Below are 13037 nucleotides of genomic sequence, written 5' to 3' on the forward strand. Positions count from 1 at the left end.
TTTAAATGCACCCAAGTTTCAAGAATTAGAGAAAAATAAAATAAAACCAATTAACATATACTAATACACAACATGAAACTCACCAGCAGGATTCATAGTATCTCTGACAAATTCAACAATTTGGGCAGCAGTGTGGTAGCCTAAGTATTCATGAGGCACACTTTGATTGTACAGAATAGTAGTTGGATACTGATGAATGTTGAATCTGGTACACAGTTCATGGTGCAGTGTGCAGTCTATGCTCCCTGCAACACAGATGAAGGCGATGAGTCACAATAACGTGGCTGAAGTATGTTGACCAGACCACACACTAGAAGTTGAAGGGACGACGACGTTTCGGTCCGTCCTGGACCATTCTCAATCGACTTGAGAATGGTCCGAGACGGACCGAAACGTCGTCGTCCCTTCACCTTCTAGTGTGTGGTCTGGTCAACAACACAGATGAATATCATATATAACCCAAATTTTATGGAGTTATTTGAATATGTTGTCCTCCATTTCACCATTAACTCTCTTACACTAACCAACTTTTAATACATTGATTTATTGCCTGGTCTATCCATTTTACTAAACATGATTAAATTCAAAATCAGGCTTTGAGTATAATGAAAAAGAGCTTTTCTAAGTGTGATTTGATTGCTTTGTACGGCAAAAACCCTCTGACCCCAGGAAAGGCCTATGCCTAATCAGGACAGATTGACACTCTGCGCTGAATAATACTCAATTTAACCCAGAATGACTGCCTGAATACCTATTCTTTGATTTAAAGACTCCCCCAAACACCCAACTAGGCAATCCAGGGACTGCTAATTTGCATCCCAGCAAATTGTCAGTTGCTTAGCTGCTGCACCTCACTGCAAGCAGCAACACACCTGACAAATAATACAGGAACCATACAGCAAACACACCTGACAAATACAGGGACCTCACAATTGTAGCGAGTAGATTATCCCAATAATATACTCACTCCAAATGCATTGTTAATATTCCTGTCAACCTTTGGAGATGAATGAGGTGAGGCGTTGCCTGGGCAACACGGTGAGGTGTTGCCCGAGCATATAAGCAGCGGTGTAGCGAACATTGGCTAGTCTACTTTCAAGTGTGGTCTAGAGCAGACACTTGCGAGATACTGTACCGACGCTCAGTGCGCTCAACTCACACCAAAGTATCACCGGTGTACTTCTGTATATTCGACCAAATATATATATAGTATCTTAGTGTCTGTGTTTATTTGTCACCATACTTTACGTAACAATAAAAACCGTTACACAATCAAACTGAGCCTGCAAGCAACCTATGAAAGCCAGGATAGGTGAACAGAAGATAAAGCTTGGGAAAACCTAATAACTTTTTCAGGTGATAAGTGTTGAAGACGAAGCCAAAATAAAAATCAAGTAACACTAATACTTTAAAGTGACACTAATTTCCTTTAAGCAAAAAACAAAAAAAAGCAATCTGACACCTTGGACACACTTCAAATGGGAATTACTTTGAGGATAAAATTCTGAGAAGCCCAAAGACAAGCAATAGCCATTGTCTAACACCTCAATGGAACCGACCTGGCCAAACGACACCTGTTAAGATAAAACACAATCGAAACGCTGATGGTAACATGCAGCCATCATGTCCTCTTGGGAGGGAGGACTTGGTTGAGCTCAATTCAAACTGCAGCAATTTACCAAATGTTTATGAGACTCTCTTCCCCCCCCCCCCCACCACCAAAATGAGGAAATCCCCAAAGCAGGAGATTCTTCAAATACAGGAGGTTACCTTGAGGTTACCTTGAGGTGCTTCAGGGGCTTAGCATCCCCGCGGCCCGGTCGTCGACCAGGCCTCCTGGTTGCCGGACTGATCAACCAGGCTGTTGGATGCGGCTGCTCGCAGCCTGACGTATGAGTCACAGCCTGGTTGATCAGGTATCCTTTGGAGGTGCTTATCCAGTTCTCTCTTGAGCACCCAATCACTGCAATCTTTCATCCAGCAACAAGCACATGAGCTGAAAAACCTGCTCAGAGCTTTCAGTCGAACCCAACATAGGGAATAACATCATACAAGCAAAATAGAACTGACCCAGAGAAGACTTAAGCCTCTAACAGTGAAACACTTCCCTAAGATAAATTGACAAAAGGGAAGCCAGCCACACTGTTTCCTGGAAGGAAGGAATTAGAGCAATAATTCACAGTAGCACAAGCAGAATTACAAAGGAATTTACTTCGTCTTGTACTGCTAAAACCTTAGATTTTTAATGTAATTAAATATTTCACAATATTGTACCATGTTTGAGACATTAAAAATACCCCACTCATGGCACCGAGTGAAAACATAAACCCCGGTAACCAAATGGCTAACTTTTGGCCATATTTTAATACTATACCATTAATAAAATCAATAAAAATCTACATACTGTACTACAGTAGTAAGCCACTGCATTCAACATCACTTAATCCTTACCAAAATTAACGGGAGTGTGAACAAGTTTGCTCGCTTTACGAAATTCAGGGAGAAGCTTCATGCACGGTGGGCACCAGGGAGCGTAGAAGTCCACAAACCATGTTGATCCATCGCTCAGCACTTTTGGAAATTTCTGAGGAGTTAGTATTTGGAAGTGTGGGGCCGAAGCACCTTCTCGTGCAAACACTGCTATGTCGTGTGCTAGTAAGCGACCCTGTGGTGGAAGAAAAAATATTTTCTACTCGAATAATCATACGCTTGTAAAAATAACACACTACCATATGTTGTCAGTTATAAACTGTTTAAGGAATGTAAACAAAACCTTTAGGATTAAACTCACTTTAGGATATCTAAATGAAAAAGAATTTAACAAGAAGTCATCAATAATTGCAATTAACTAATTTTGATAAAATACTGGAATAAACACAAGTAGGAAAACAAGAGAAAGTTAAGATGAAAACAGTCCAGTTCACTAGCCTAAGGCAGAGGACAAGCACAGTTCAGTTCACAGTGCGGTGCTTGCTTCACTTTTCTTATGGGGGAATGCTGCTTCATATTTTTCCTTTGGGTTTGTCAAGGTTTAGTTTCATGGCACCCTTCTCTTCTGACATTTTAACTTTTCATGGATGCATTTTATCCTGACCTTGTATCCATCTTTCACTACATATTACAGTGCTGGAGTTTGTGACAGGATGGAAGTGCTTCTCTGTATCCCTCAGTTAGGGCTCTGCTCTGTCTTCATTATTATTGAGTCATGGTGGTCCATTGCCTCAACAAAGGATTTGTTATATTTCCCTTTCCCTGGAACCCAGGGTCGTAACACAGGGCTAGACCTTTAGACAGCTTTCCTTTACGTCTTCTCGAGGTTTAGTCCTTTGTGAAGTTCGTATCGGTGGCTTGTCTTAAAAATTCATTTTGCTTCCATCAGATTTTGAGAGTTGACAGTGAACTAGGAATCCTTTTTATTGTTTTGAAAGATGTTCGATTGTCTGCAGATGAACTCTGTATGGAATTGCCAGCTTCCAGTCAGTGGCACCATTTCCAGATCGTAGGGCTTTTGCTGTGGATGTGTTTCACCTTAACTGAAATCATTAGTCGTATTTGTACCTTTTCCCTTCGTACCTGTCTAGTTACTCTTTGCCATGCTAACCAGGTTGGAGACTTTTGTAAGCCGCATCCTCCTCCTGGCTTCAATGTGACTGGATCAGCCGTGGTTCCGGGTCCTTCTAGCCTGTTGTTCCAACCTATTCCTCTTCTCGCGCCTGTGTTTCCCCCAGAGGATCACCTACATGGGAGTTGCATGTAGGTGATCCTCATAATTCCTATAAGTTACTCCAAATCTTGCTTCTCTTTCCGATTCCTGTAGTTATCTTCTCTTTATGGCATAAATTCCTCTCAGTGTCCTGTCATTTTTCCCAATCTTCATTACTGTACACTTGTTGGGGTTGAACTCCAGTAGTTTGTTACGATTATCCTGCAGCACTCTACAATCGCCTCTGTTTTTGCCTGCCTGTAGGTTTGTGTCATCTGAAAACAGTGACATGTATGAACAACCTCCCTCAGGTAGGTCATTCACATAGCCAGGATATTTTGTCACTAACACTGATAAATAATTGCAGTTACTTATTTCATCATTAAGTTGGGTTTGTGGGCATGAGCTGTTATGGTTGTGCTGTCAGCTGCTGCTGCTACTGCATGCACTACTACTTATGGATGCTCTCTTGGTACTAAGGCCCTCGCACCCAGGAGGGGTGATCACGATTTTTCTTCCAAGATATGGCAACTGTTGACCAGACCACACACTAGAAGTTGAAGGGACGACGACGTTTCGGTCCGTCCTGGACCATTCTCAAGTCGAGAATGACCATTCTCAATCGACTTGAGAATGGTCCAGGACGGACCGAAACGTCGTCGTCCCTTCAACTTCTAGTGTGTGGTCTGGTCAACATACTTCAGCCACGTTATTGTGACTCATCGCCTGCATATGGCAACTGTTTACTGGAGGCCTGAGGAACCAGATGAAAGCCCCATGTAACTGCAGAATTGTTAAATCTTACACAGTACTTTAAAACATCCCTGATTGTATTATGCAGTTTACAGATAAATGACGAGAACATCCCTAGTTGTATGGCACAGTTGAAGGGTTAACAACTAACTTCTCTTAAATGGCAATTGCATGAATCTCACTGCCTAACTTACATGATGTAATTCATATCCTCCACCAGGTTTAAATAGAATAAATGACGGGGTTTTAGCAATGTAGAGCTCGTCACACTGCTTCTTCATCCGAGAGCATTCAATTCTTCCAAGATTAAGTGATGGCAGTAAAGCTGGCAACTTGCGAATCTGTTGACAAATAATATATCATGAATATTTCCACACATTGTAAATTTATAAAATTTACAGTTAAATAAAATAAAAATATAATATGAAATGCATCTTTAGAGAAAATATTAAATATTACAAGTATTTCATACTAAATATTTAATATTAAAATATTAAATATTGAAGCTATTTTCTATCCTGGACATTACAAAGATGCAGCTAAAGTGCGAAGCAACCCCAACACTTTCATACGGTGAGAGTATTTGCATTGAAAACAAATCTTTAGCATGACTATTAGGAAGTGACAAAAATACCCCAGTGTTGAATGTAACGAAATGCCAAATTTTGGTTAAGCCCTGGTAGCTCCCTGAAGCTCCAATGCTGATCATCTACTAGGTGCCACCAGTTGCAAGACTTTTTTTTTTTTATAGGCATACTGGGGACCACTAATTGGGGTTAATTGTGGAATTATTGTGGGTTGATCCGATTTTCCTGGACCCCCTTTTCCAGGGCTCGTGTTTCTCAGGTCATCTGCAGTGTTATTAAGTCTAGCCTGCCTGTAATCTGCCCTCGTGCGCATGATATTCAGAAATTTGCTGCTCTCTTGGCTGTGTTTGCCAATATGTCTTGAGCCAATATTCGGATGCAGGGGTTTTGGTGGTCGAAAAGGGTCCTGGGAGCCAGATATCGTGTAAGTGTTCCTTTCCCTTGTTGGCTTTGTGTGGCCTTTGGTCGTGTATCACAGCCCGTGTTTTCTTCGTTGTGATACCGAGGAGGAGGGAGCACTGCAGGTAAATACCCATATTTTCTATCTTCATGGGGTAGATAGTTTCAGGGAGCCACAAGGGGCTTCCTACTGAAAACCAGCATTGAATGTAGTGAAACGCCAATTTCTGAGTGAGGCCCGGTAGCTCCCTGACACCCTCCCTTCTCCAGGGAGTCGATGGTAGCTTTTCCCATCATCATAGAACTGAGTGTGGAGTAGCTGGCTGACCCGGTCTGCCTCCCTCTTTCACCCAAACGAGGGGGGGAAAGGTGAGGGGGAAGGGGAAGGTGGGACGAATGAGCTAGTGCTAGTTTTATGAATTTTCAATCGTTCATTTACATTGTGAGGTAGAGCGATTTCGAGGTCTTGATATTTTTTATAACCAGCAGTGGTCTCTCTTGTTTCAGTGCCTTTGTTGGAGCTTCCCCGGTGGTGGCAGACATGATTAAAATTCACCGACACTTTTATCATAGTGCCACTGCTTTCTGTGCCTCATTAGAGGGGACCAGGTTCTGGCTTGTGGTCCCCAGTAGGCCTAAAAGAACGCCACGACTGATAGCACATAGTAGTTTGACACTATATCAGTATTGTAGCTTCAGGGAGCCGCAAGGGACTTCTCCCAGGAAAGAGCAATATACTCTATATAAAATAAACATGTAAATATATAATTTTCTAATGTAGTATTATAATACAGTATAATGAAACTAATTTGAGTACATAAATTAAACACTGAATAGCCAAAAGCAAGAATAGTCATGCTTACCTCAAATGCATCATCATCGCTGTCGCCACTAAAGTGAATCAACCAAGATGTGGATTCCTCGTGCGATTCCAACTTCTGGCGAATATCCTAAAAAATTATATACATTTAAATGCAACGCTAACTTTGAAAATTAACTCAAACACACATACCTATCAGACAGACATGCTGGCTGGAGCTTCCAAGCTACTGTCATCTGGAGTTCTGTTTATCTAGGAACATAAGTGTGGAATGTAGCACAGCTAGTGGTATATGCTTTTTCACCCACAGGATTATAAACCCATGGAATTGCCTACCGGCCGAAGCCACAAACGGCAAAACTCTGTTGGGTTCTATCAGCATGAAAAATATAAGTAAATAAAGTGAGAAACAATGCTATGCAGGCTTATTGCCCATTCTTGTCTGAACTTTAATTTGATTATGATTTGAATAGATAATAGTGTGTTTGTAAACATTTATAATTTTACCCTAAGTTTACCTTGTACATGTCTTCGTCCACCAATTTCATTTCCGGCAGGAGTCCGAGCACTTCTCTTGCAATCTCTTGGGCATTGAGGCTGGAAATTTCTGTGCCGTGTCCAGACTGGATTTCCCCTATGTCAAAAAACTTTATTCCTGACTGCACACCAAGGGTGAAGCAAAGATCCTTCTCCTTGAAGCACTCCACAAATCCGACAGTGACTAGGCCATCCTGAAGAACAATGAACATTTTAAAATACAAAAAACAGTGTTACAATTAATACTGATATTGTGAAACAAATTGGTTGAGGATACATTAAAAAGTCAACATTTTAAAAGACTGCTATTTCAATCACTTAACTACCAAGAAATTCAGAGGTACTGTATGCAAAACTTACCAGAATAGCACTTAGTTTAATTTGAGTAACCCAAAAGTCATCAACTTCATCACTATCTGCATGGAAACTAAGAAGCCAAGGTTTGCTCGAGAATTCCTGCTTTGATAATAATGCCTTAAAGTTGGCAGAGGAAACCCGTACAGCAGCAGAATGCACCTGACGGAGCACATAGTTCAAAAGCTGCTTCTTGGTTTTCTCCTGTGTGTATTTTGATTTCTGAAATGAAAATGTGGAATGATCTTCCCAATCACGTCAGACTCTCGTCTCTCAACTAGTTTAAGAAAATTCTAAGTACTGCCTAGTAAACTCCATGTAACCTATCACTCCAAAGGACTCTTGTGACAAAATGAGGTGTCTACTTGCCGGGAGAAAAGTATTAATATGTATTATCTATAATGATCATTGTAAGTCCTTTATATTTGTCATCTAGCTCCTCTTGTTGGGTTTCAGATATTCAGTGCTACAATATTCACATCTTATTAATTATCAAGTGTTAATTCTGTCATGTATTGCAACACCACCACCTTTTCTGCTTTATTCTATCTGATTCCTAATTTAAATACCACACAGAAAATCTCAGACACATCTTTCCCTAGGCACCAGTAATGATGCTACTTAACTCTAAGGCAAATAGATCAATGTATTTATATATATATGTATATATACAGGTATGTAATAGATCATGGTATTTCTTGGTCATATACTACTTACTCCTGGATACGAGACGAGTGTCGGATAGGAGCGGATGCCTTGGGAAGAACACAAGTGGTAATCGTCATCACAGTTTACCGCTCCTATTCTAACAACTCCTTCGAGTTCCCTAGCAACTTCCCGCCACACCGGAGCCAACGTATGGCAGTGTGAACACATAGGATGGTAGAAGTTGATGAACCATACATCTGGTGATCCACTCACACTTTGTTCTGTTGAAATGAGTAAATGTTTACAAGTACTGTATGTCAGTATATGAAATTAAAATGTGTTATTAAATTTGTAATATTTAATTAACATGACTATATACATTAAAATACTAATGCAAAAAGGCACGTCAAAAAGATTGCAAGGTGTACAATATCTTTATGTATCTGAAGAAAGCAAATGAGTAAAATGAATAGGAAACGGTGGAAGCTGTTAAGCTTGTCTGAAGATAATTGCATGTTATTAAAATCAATAAATAGGTTTGATGAAAAAAGCAACTCATAATTATAATAATAATAATTCATTGTGTCTGGAAAACAGGCAGCCAGTGTACATATACAGTATGTCAGACTGTCTAACCTGAGCAAACCTAGCTCGTACACAGCAGTTGCCTGAAAAGCTTCCAAACTCGAAGCAGAAACAGTGAGGACAGAGGCCCAGTGAGAATAAACCTCATTGGACTCAGGATTGTATGTTACCAACCCAGCAGGTGCCACAGCAGAGACAGAAAGAATGATGATCATCAGGTAGCCAATATAATGAACACCCCTTCAAGCTCACATAGTGAGAATGGGCTCGACGAGGTGATACTTAATGGAACATGCCAGACCCGAAGAGCATTACCAGGGCCTAAAGATAGCTAACCAAGCAGAATAGTGGCTTTGTTATTATGTGTGACACCTGTCCCTACAATTGTCCCTTCCTCTTATGTTCTTTGTACACACATTCTTTTGAATTATTATCATCATCATCATCATCATCATCACCATTGTTAGAAACCCCACGCACCGGAACCACTTGCCAAACAGTCACCAAATGCAGTCAAAACTGACCAGACTACAAATTTTAACCGAGTTATGCTGTATGATCAGGCATGTGAACCTCAGCATGCTACATCACAACCAAAACAACAACCCCAGCCAAGGGGCCCAAACAGAGGAATCAAAGATTCATGAATAGTCCAAGATAAGGCTTTCCATCCTGATGGCCTGGCCTCTGTTGCCCCCCCCCCCCCCCAAACACTCCAGAGAAGATAACTGACTGGGTAAGGGCAGTGCTAGTTGGCATTCAAGGAAGAGAGCCATCAGCACATGCTCCCCAAAATACAACAAAAGCCAAGCCCACACAATAAGCTGAAGAGAAAACACACATATGTAAAGCTAATACAGCACTAACATAAAGGAAAGTCAAACAAGCAAATGGCCTCTGCAGGACAGAGCCCAAGAATGGCTGGCACTGAGCTTGAAGCATCAGGCCACAGCTGGCAGTCAGCTGCAGGCTGGGGCCGGGCCACCTGGTGCCGGTGATTGGTACTAACGAGTTTTAAGCTATTTTTCAGCGACTCCTTTGTTCTGTGTAAATCGTTTGTAGAGTTGTTAGGCAGCTTTAAGGTTTAATTTTTTGTGAACCTCCAGTTTGTAAAGCTTTACTGATTTTCTAGATGCTTTTCCCGATGGCGTGGCAAATTGTCACCTGCTCTCTACCCCTCTTGTGAGGGGTGGGGGGTGGGGGCAGGTTCTTGCTCAGGTCCTCTGTAGGTGAAACAGAACTTCTGCAACTGATGTGAATTTTAGTATGGAGCAATATCAGTAAAATAGCTCCACAGGTCCACTGGAGAGGTTCCCCCAAGAATGGTGTTTTGAAATGTGAAATTCCCCCCCCCCCAAAACCAGTCACAAACACTACTAAACAATATCCATTTTAATTATATAACTTACTTTGTATATAGTTTCCAATGACACGTTAATCAATTTATCTCCTGTTTTCATAGCAAAATACTAGTTGTCAATTCATTTTTATTAACAGATTTTGTTTTGGGTAGACAACAAAAACTTAACCAAAAAATAATTACTTGGAGTTAACCAATTACTGTTAAATAAAGTTAAAACGTAGATAATAATTTAGGCTTTCTAATAATAAAAAGAAACATTTGAAAAATACAGAAAAATATACTCTCTTCCATTACTACATTACTACATTGTTGGTGCGGTAAAATTAACTATACTATCAAAGACGCTAAACACATTCGGTACATGGACTTTGGCCAATCAAAAATTATGTTGCTTTATTATATGTAATGCATGCAAGTGTGTGGTGAATGAGCGGTAAGTGGTGTGTAGTGTATGCAATAAAGAGCTTGCACCACTAAGCTCCTAAATTTGTTTAAAAATTAAGCAGTTTTTTTTTTATAAATGGCTGATACTGTACTTACCAAAGTCTGCTTTATTGAGTGTAATTATCTCAGGATCATCATCATATATACCAAAGTTGTCGTGGTAGTAGTTCCACGAGTGGTACTGCTGTCCAGATCTGAACACGTAAGATAAAAATTATAAAAATACGGTAAATATACTATACTGTATACTATATTTACACAATAATAAAAATTCACATGCATGTATGCACAGATCTGCATATGTACATACAGGTGTGTTATGCACTGTCAAAATATGTTTGACACTGCCACAAAATTAAAGATCGGTCTAGGCTGTATCTTGCAGCAAAGTACAATGTCTTGTCAGATTGAGTGAGTTTGAGTAGTGTTCCCTTTCACCTGATGCCTCTATTCACCGAGCAGTAAATAGGTATGCAAGCGATAGGCAACTGTTGTGGGGTCTCAGTTACAGGTTACAACTACAGGTATCAACAAAGTTTCAATTAAGTTACAACTACGTTGCTGCTACAACTATCTCTGGGAGTAGAGAAAAAGTAATTTATCTATGTTGCACCAGATTAGTAGGTTGCATTGTATTGTATTGCACAAATACAGTAAGTTGTACAAAAATAGAATGACTGTCCTCAAGAAGTAATGTTTCCAGCCCACAAATATATATAGGAAAGAACATAGACATTTACATGGATATGCACTCAAAAGAGGAGATGCCACATATGAATGAATATATACCTCCACCATAGGACACATTACATATAAATATGGTTATAATACTTTATGGCTATATTGCAGTTAAATTAATCAAGCTCCATAAAATTGGAAAGAATTTGAGGTAAGCAAACAGGGTAGAGTTTTTGACATGTAAGCGCTCCCGTCTAGTGGAGGACAGGTATGTCAACTAGCAATTTGTTAAGCACTTCTTGACAGTTTTCTTTGATGCCAAGTGGCACTTCAGATCATTCTAGTTTGAATTAATATTTCCCCAGTGTCTCCCTTGCATAAGTATGACCTTACAGGGACATGCATCAAATGCTGAATGTCAACCTGCCCTGGCTAAACATAAATCTTTGTCCATAAGCTTTTTGCCTAAGGGGGGTAACTGAGTGGTACAGCTCAGAAACCATAAATAAAATCTCACCTGCTTTCGTCGAGTCCTTCTTCACCATGTAAATCATATTTCTTTCTCAGCTCCTCATCCTTAAGAACTTCATACGCACGATTTATCCGTACAAATTTCTCGTGTGCTTCAGGATCATCCTATTACAGTATTATGATGGTGAACAAATACAGTTAAATAAGCATACAAAATAAACTATTATATAATGTGCAGTGTACAGTATTCAGCATGCAAATACTGTACTCTACAGTATAATACCCTTAACAGTAATTTACCTTCTACTGATTAAGTACAATGAGAACAGTACTTCACTTTTTTTATTTATACTGTATATACAAGAATTCATACATTCTTGTTCAGCCACTACCGCACATAGCATTTCAGCCAAGTCCTTAATCCTAATTTTATCACACACATCATCAGGAAGCAGCCCATAGCAGCTGTCTAACTCCCAGGTGCCTATTTACTACTACGTGAACAGAGGCATCAGGGTTAAGGAAACTCTGCCTATTTGTTTCTGCCTCTGCCAGGGATCGAACCCAGACCCTTAGGACTACAAACCCCGAGCGCTGTTCAGTCAGCCGTCAGGCCCCAGAAAACTATAATTTTATTAAAACTAAGGAGTAATAATTTAGATGTATTAAACAGCCTAGATTTATCATATGCACACACAAGCATTCCCTAAACATACATAATGATTTAGTACATCTAAATTGATATACTGTAATATACAAGAAATGAATACTACTAATCTAGTTAACAAACTAGCTTATTGTGCTGTACATATGCAAGCTTAAATGTAATTACAGTATTACATAATCCTGTATGAAGGCAGATGTGATACAATAACAGAATCTCATTACCGTATTTTTGTCAGGATGATGTTTGAGGGCCTTCTGTTTGAAGCCTTTACGAATCTCCTTAAGGTCTGCATTTTTAGCCACCCCAAGCATTTCGTAAAAATCCTCCCCACATGCAAGTGCACAAAGCACACTTACGAGAAATGTTTTTCCCAACATCCTGCTGCCCTGTATGGAAAGCAATACTATTTAGAGGTTGTACATGCAAGAAATTAATGACTAGTAAATTTAAAAATACCAGATATCGGACCTGAAAACTTGATAAAAAAAAGATGCTTTATACAGTACAGTATTTGAATTCCAGTAATAATACAATGACAAAATATTTAATTTAATTATATTAATTACTGTATTTTCTCATTTTTGTTTAATTTATAATATGCAAAAATAATACTACTGTACAGTATTTTCATATTTTCCATTAATCATTACAGAACTCGTAGGCTAATGGTGAAAGTTATGATAAAGTTAACATTACCATAAACGAAGTAAAAATATAAAAAATAACCAAGATTGTAAACTGAATCATATATGCCTAATTATGCAGAAAATCCACAGAGAAATGGGAAAGAGAGATGAACGTTTCGGCCGATCTGGGCCTTTGTCAACACCGGACATGCCTAATTATGTATATGTTGACCAAACCACACACTAGAAAGTGAAGAGACAACGTTTCGGTCCATCCTGGACCATTATCAACTCGATTGTAACTTGATAATCTAAATTTAATCGATTCAAGAGTAAATCGATTGAATCGACTAAAGTCGATTCAAGACAATCGACTTGATAATAGTCCAGGACGGACCGAAA

At 39.5% G+C, this 13037-nt stretch overlaps 1 protein-coding gene across 2 annotated transcripts in view; it reads right to left on the reverse strand.

Annotated features, from left to right (window-relative positions):
- LOC123770699 (dnaJ homolog subfamily C member 10) overlaps positions 1-13037 on the reverse strand; it is a 31097-nt gene that overhangs the window by 7466 nt on the left and 10594 nt on the right. For both annotated transcript variants that reach the window (XM_069305829.1, XM_045762803.2), the window contains exons 2-11: positions 12231-12395; positions 11389-11507; positions 10290-10387; positions 7871-8082; positions 7160-7375; positions 6781-6993; positions 6306-6392; positions 4651-4797; positions 2452-2665; positions 84-245 (exon numbers count right to left, since the gene is read on the reverse strand). In XM_069305829.1, coding sequence (XP_069161930.1) covers positions 84-245; positions 2452-2665; positions 4651-4797; positions 6306-6392; positions 6781-6993; positions 7160-7375; positions 7871-8082; positions 10290-10387; positions 11389-11507; positions 12231-12386 — 1624 coding nt within the window. In that variant the 5' untranslated portion in view covers positions 12387-12395. The remainder of the gene's footprint in view (positions 1-83; positions 246-2451; positions 2666-4650; positions 4798-6305; positions 6393-6780; positions 6994-7159; positions 7376-7870; positions 8083-10289; positions 10388-11388; positions 11508-12230; positions 12396-13037) is intronic.

Source organism: Procambarus clarkii, chromosome 56, assembly GCF_040958095.1.
Source record: "Procambarus clarkii isolate CNS0578487 chromosome 56, FALCON_Pclarkii_2.0, whole genome shotgun sequence".
NCBI classification, from domain to species: domain Eukaryota; kingdom Metazoa; phylum Arthropoda; class Malacostraca; order Decapoda; family Cambaridae; genus Procambarus; species Procambarus clarkii.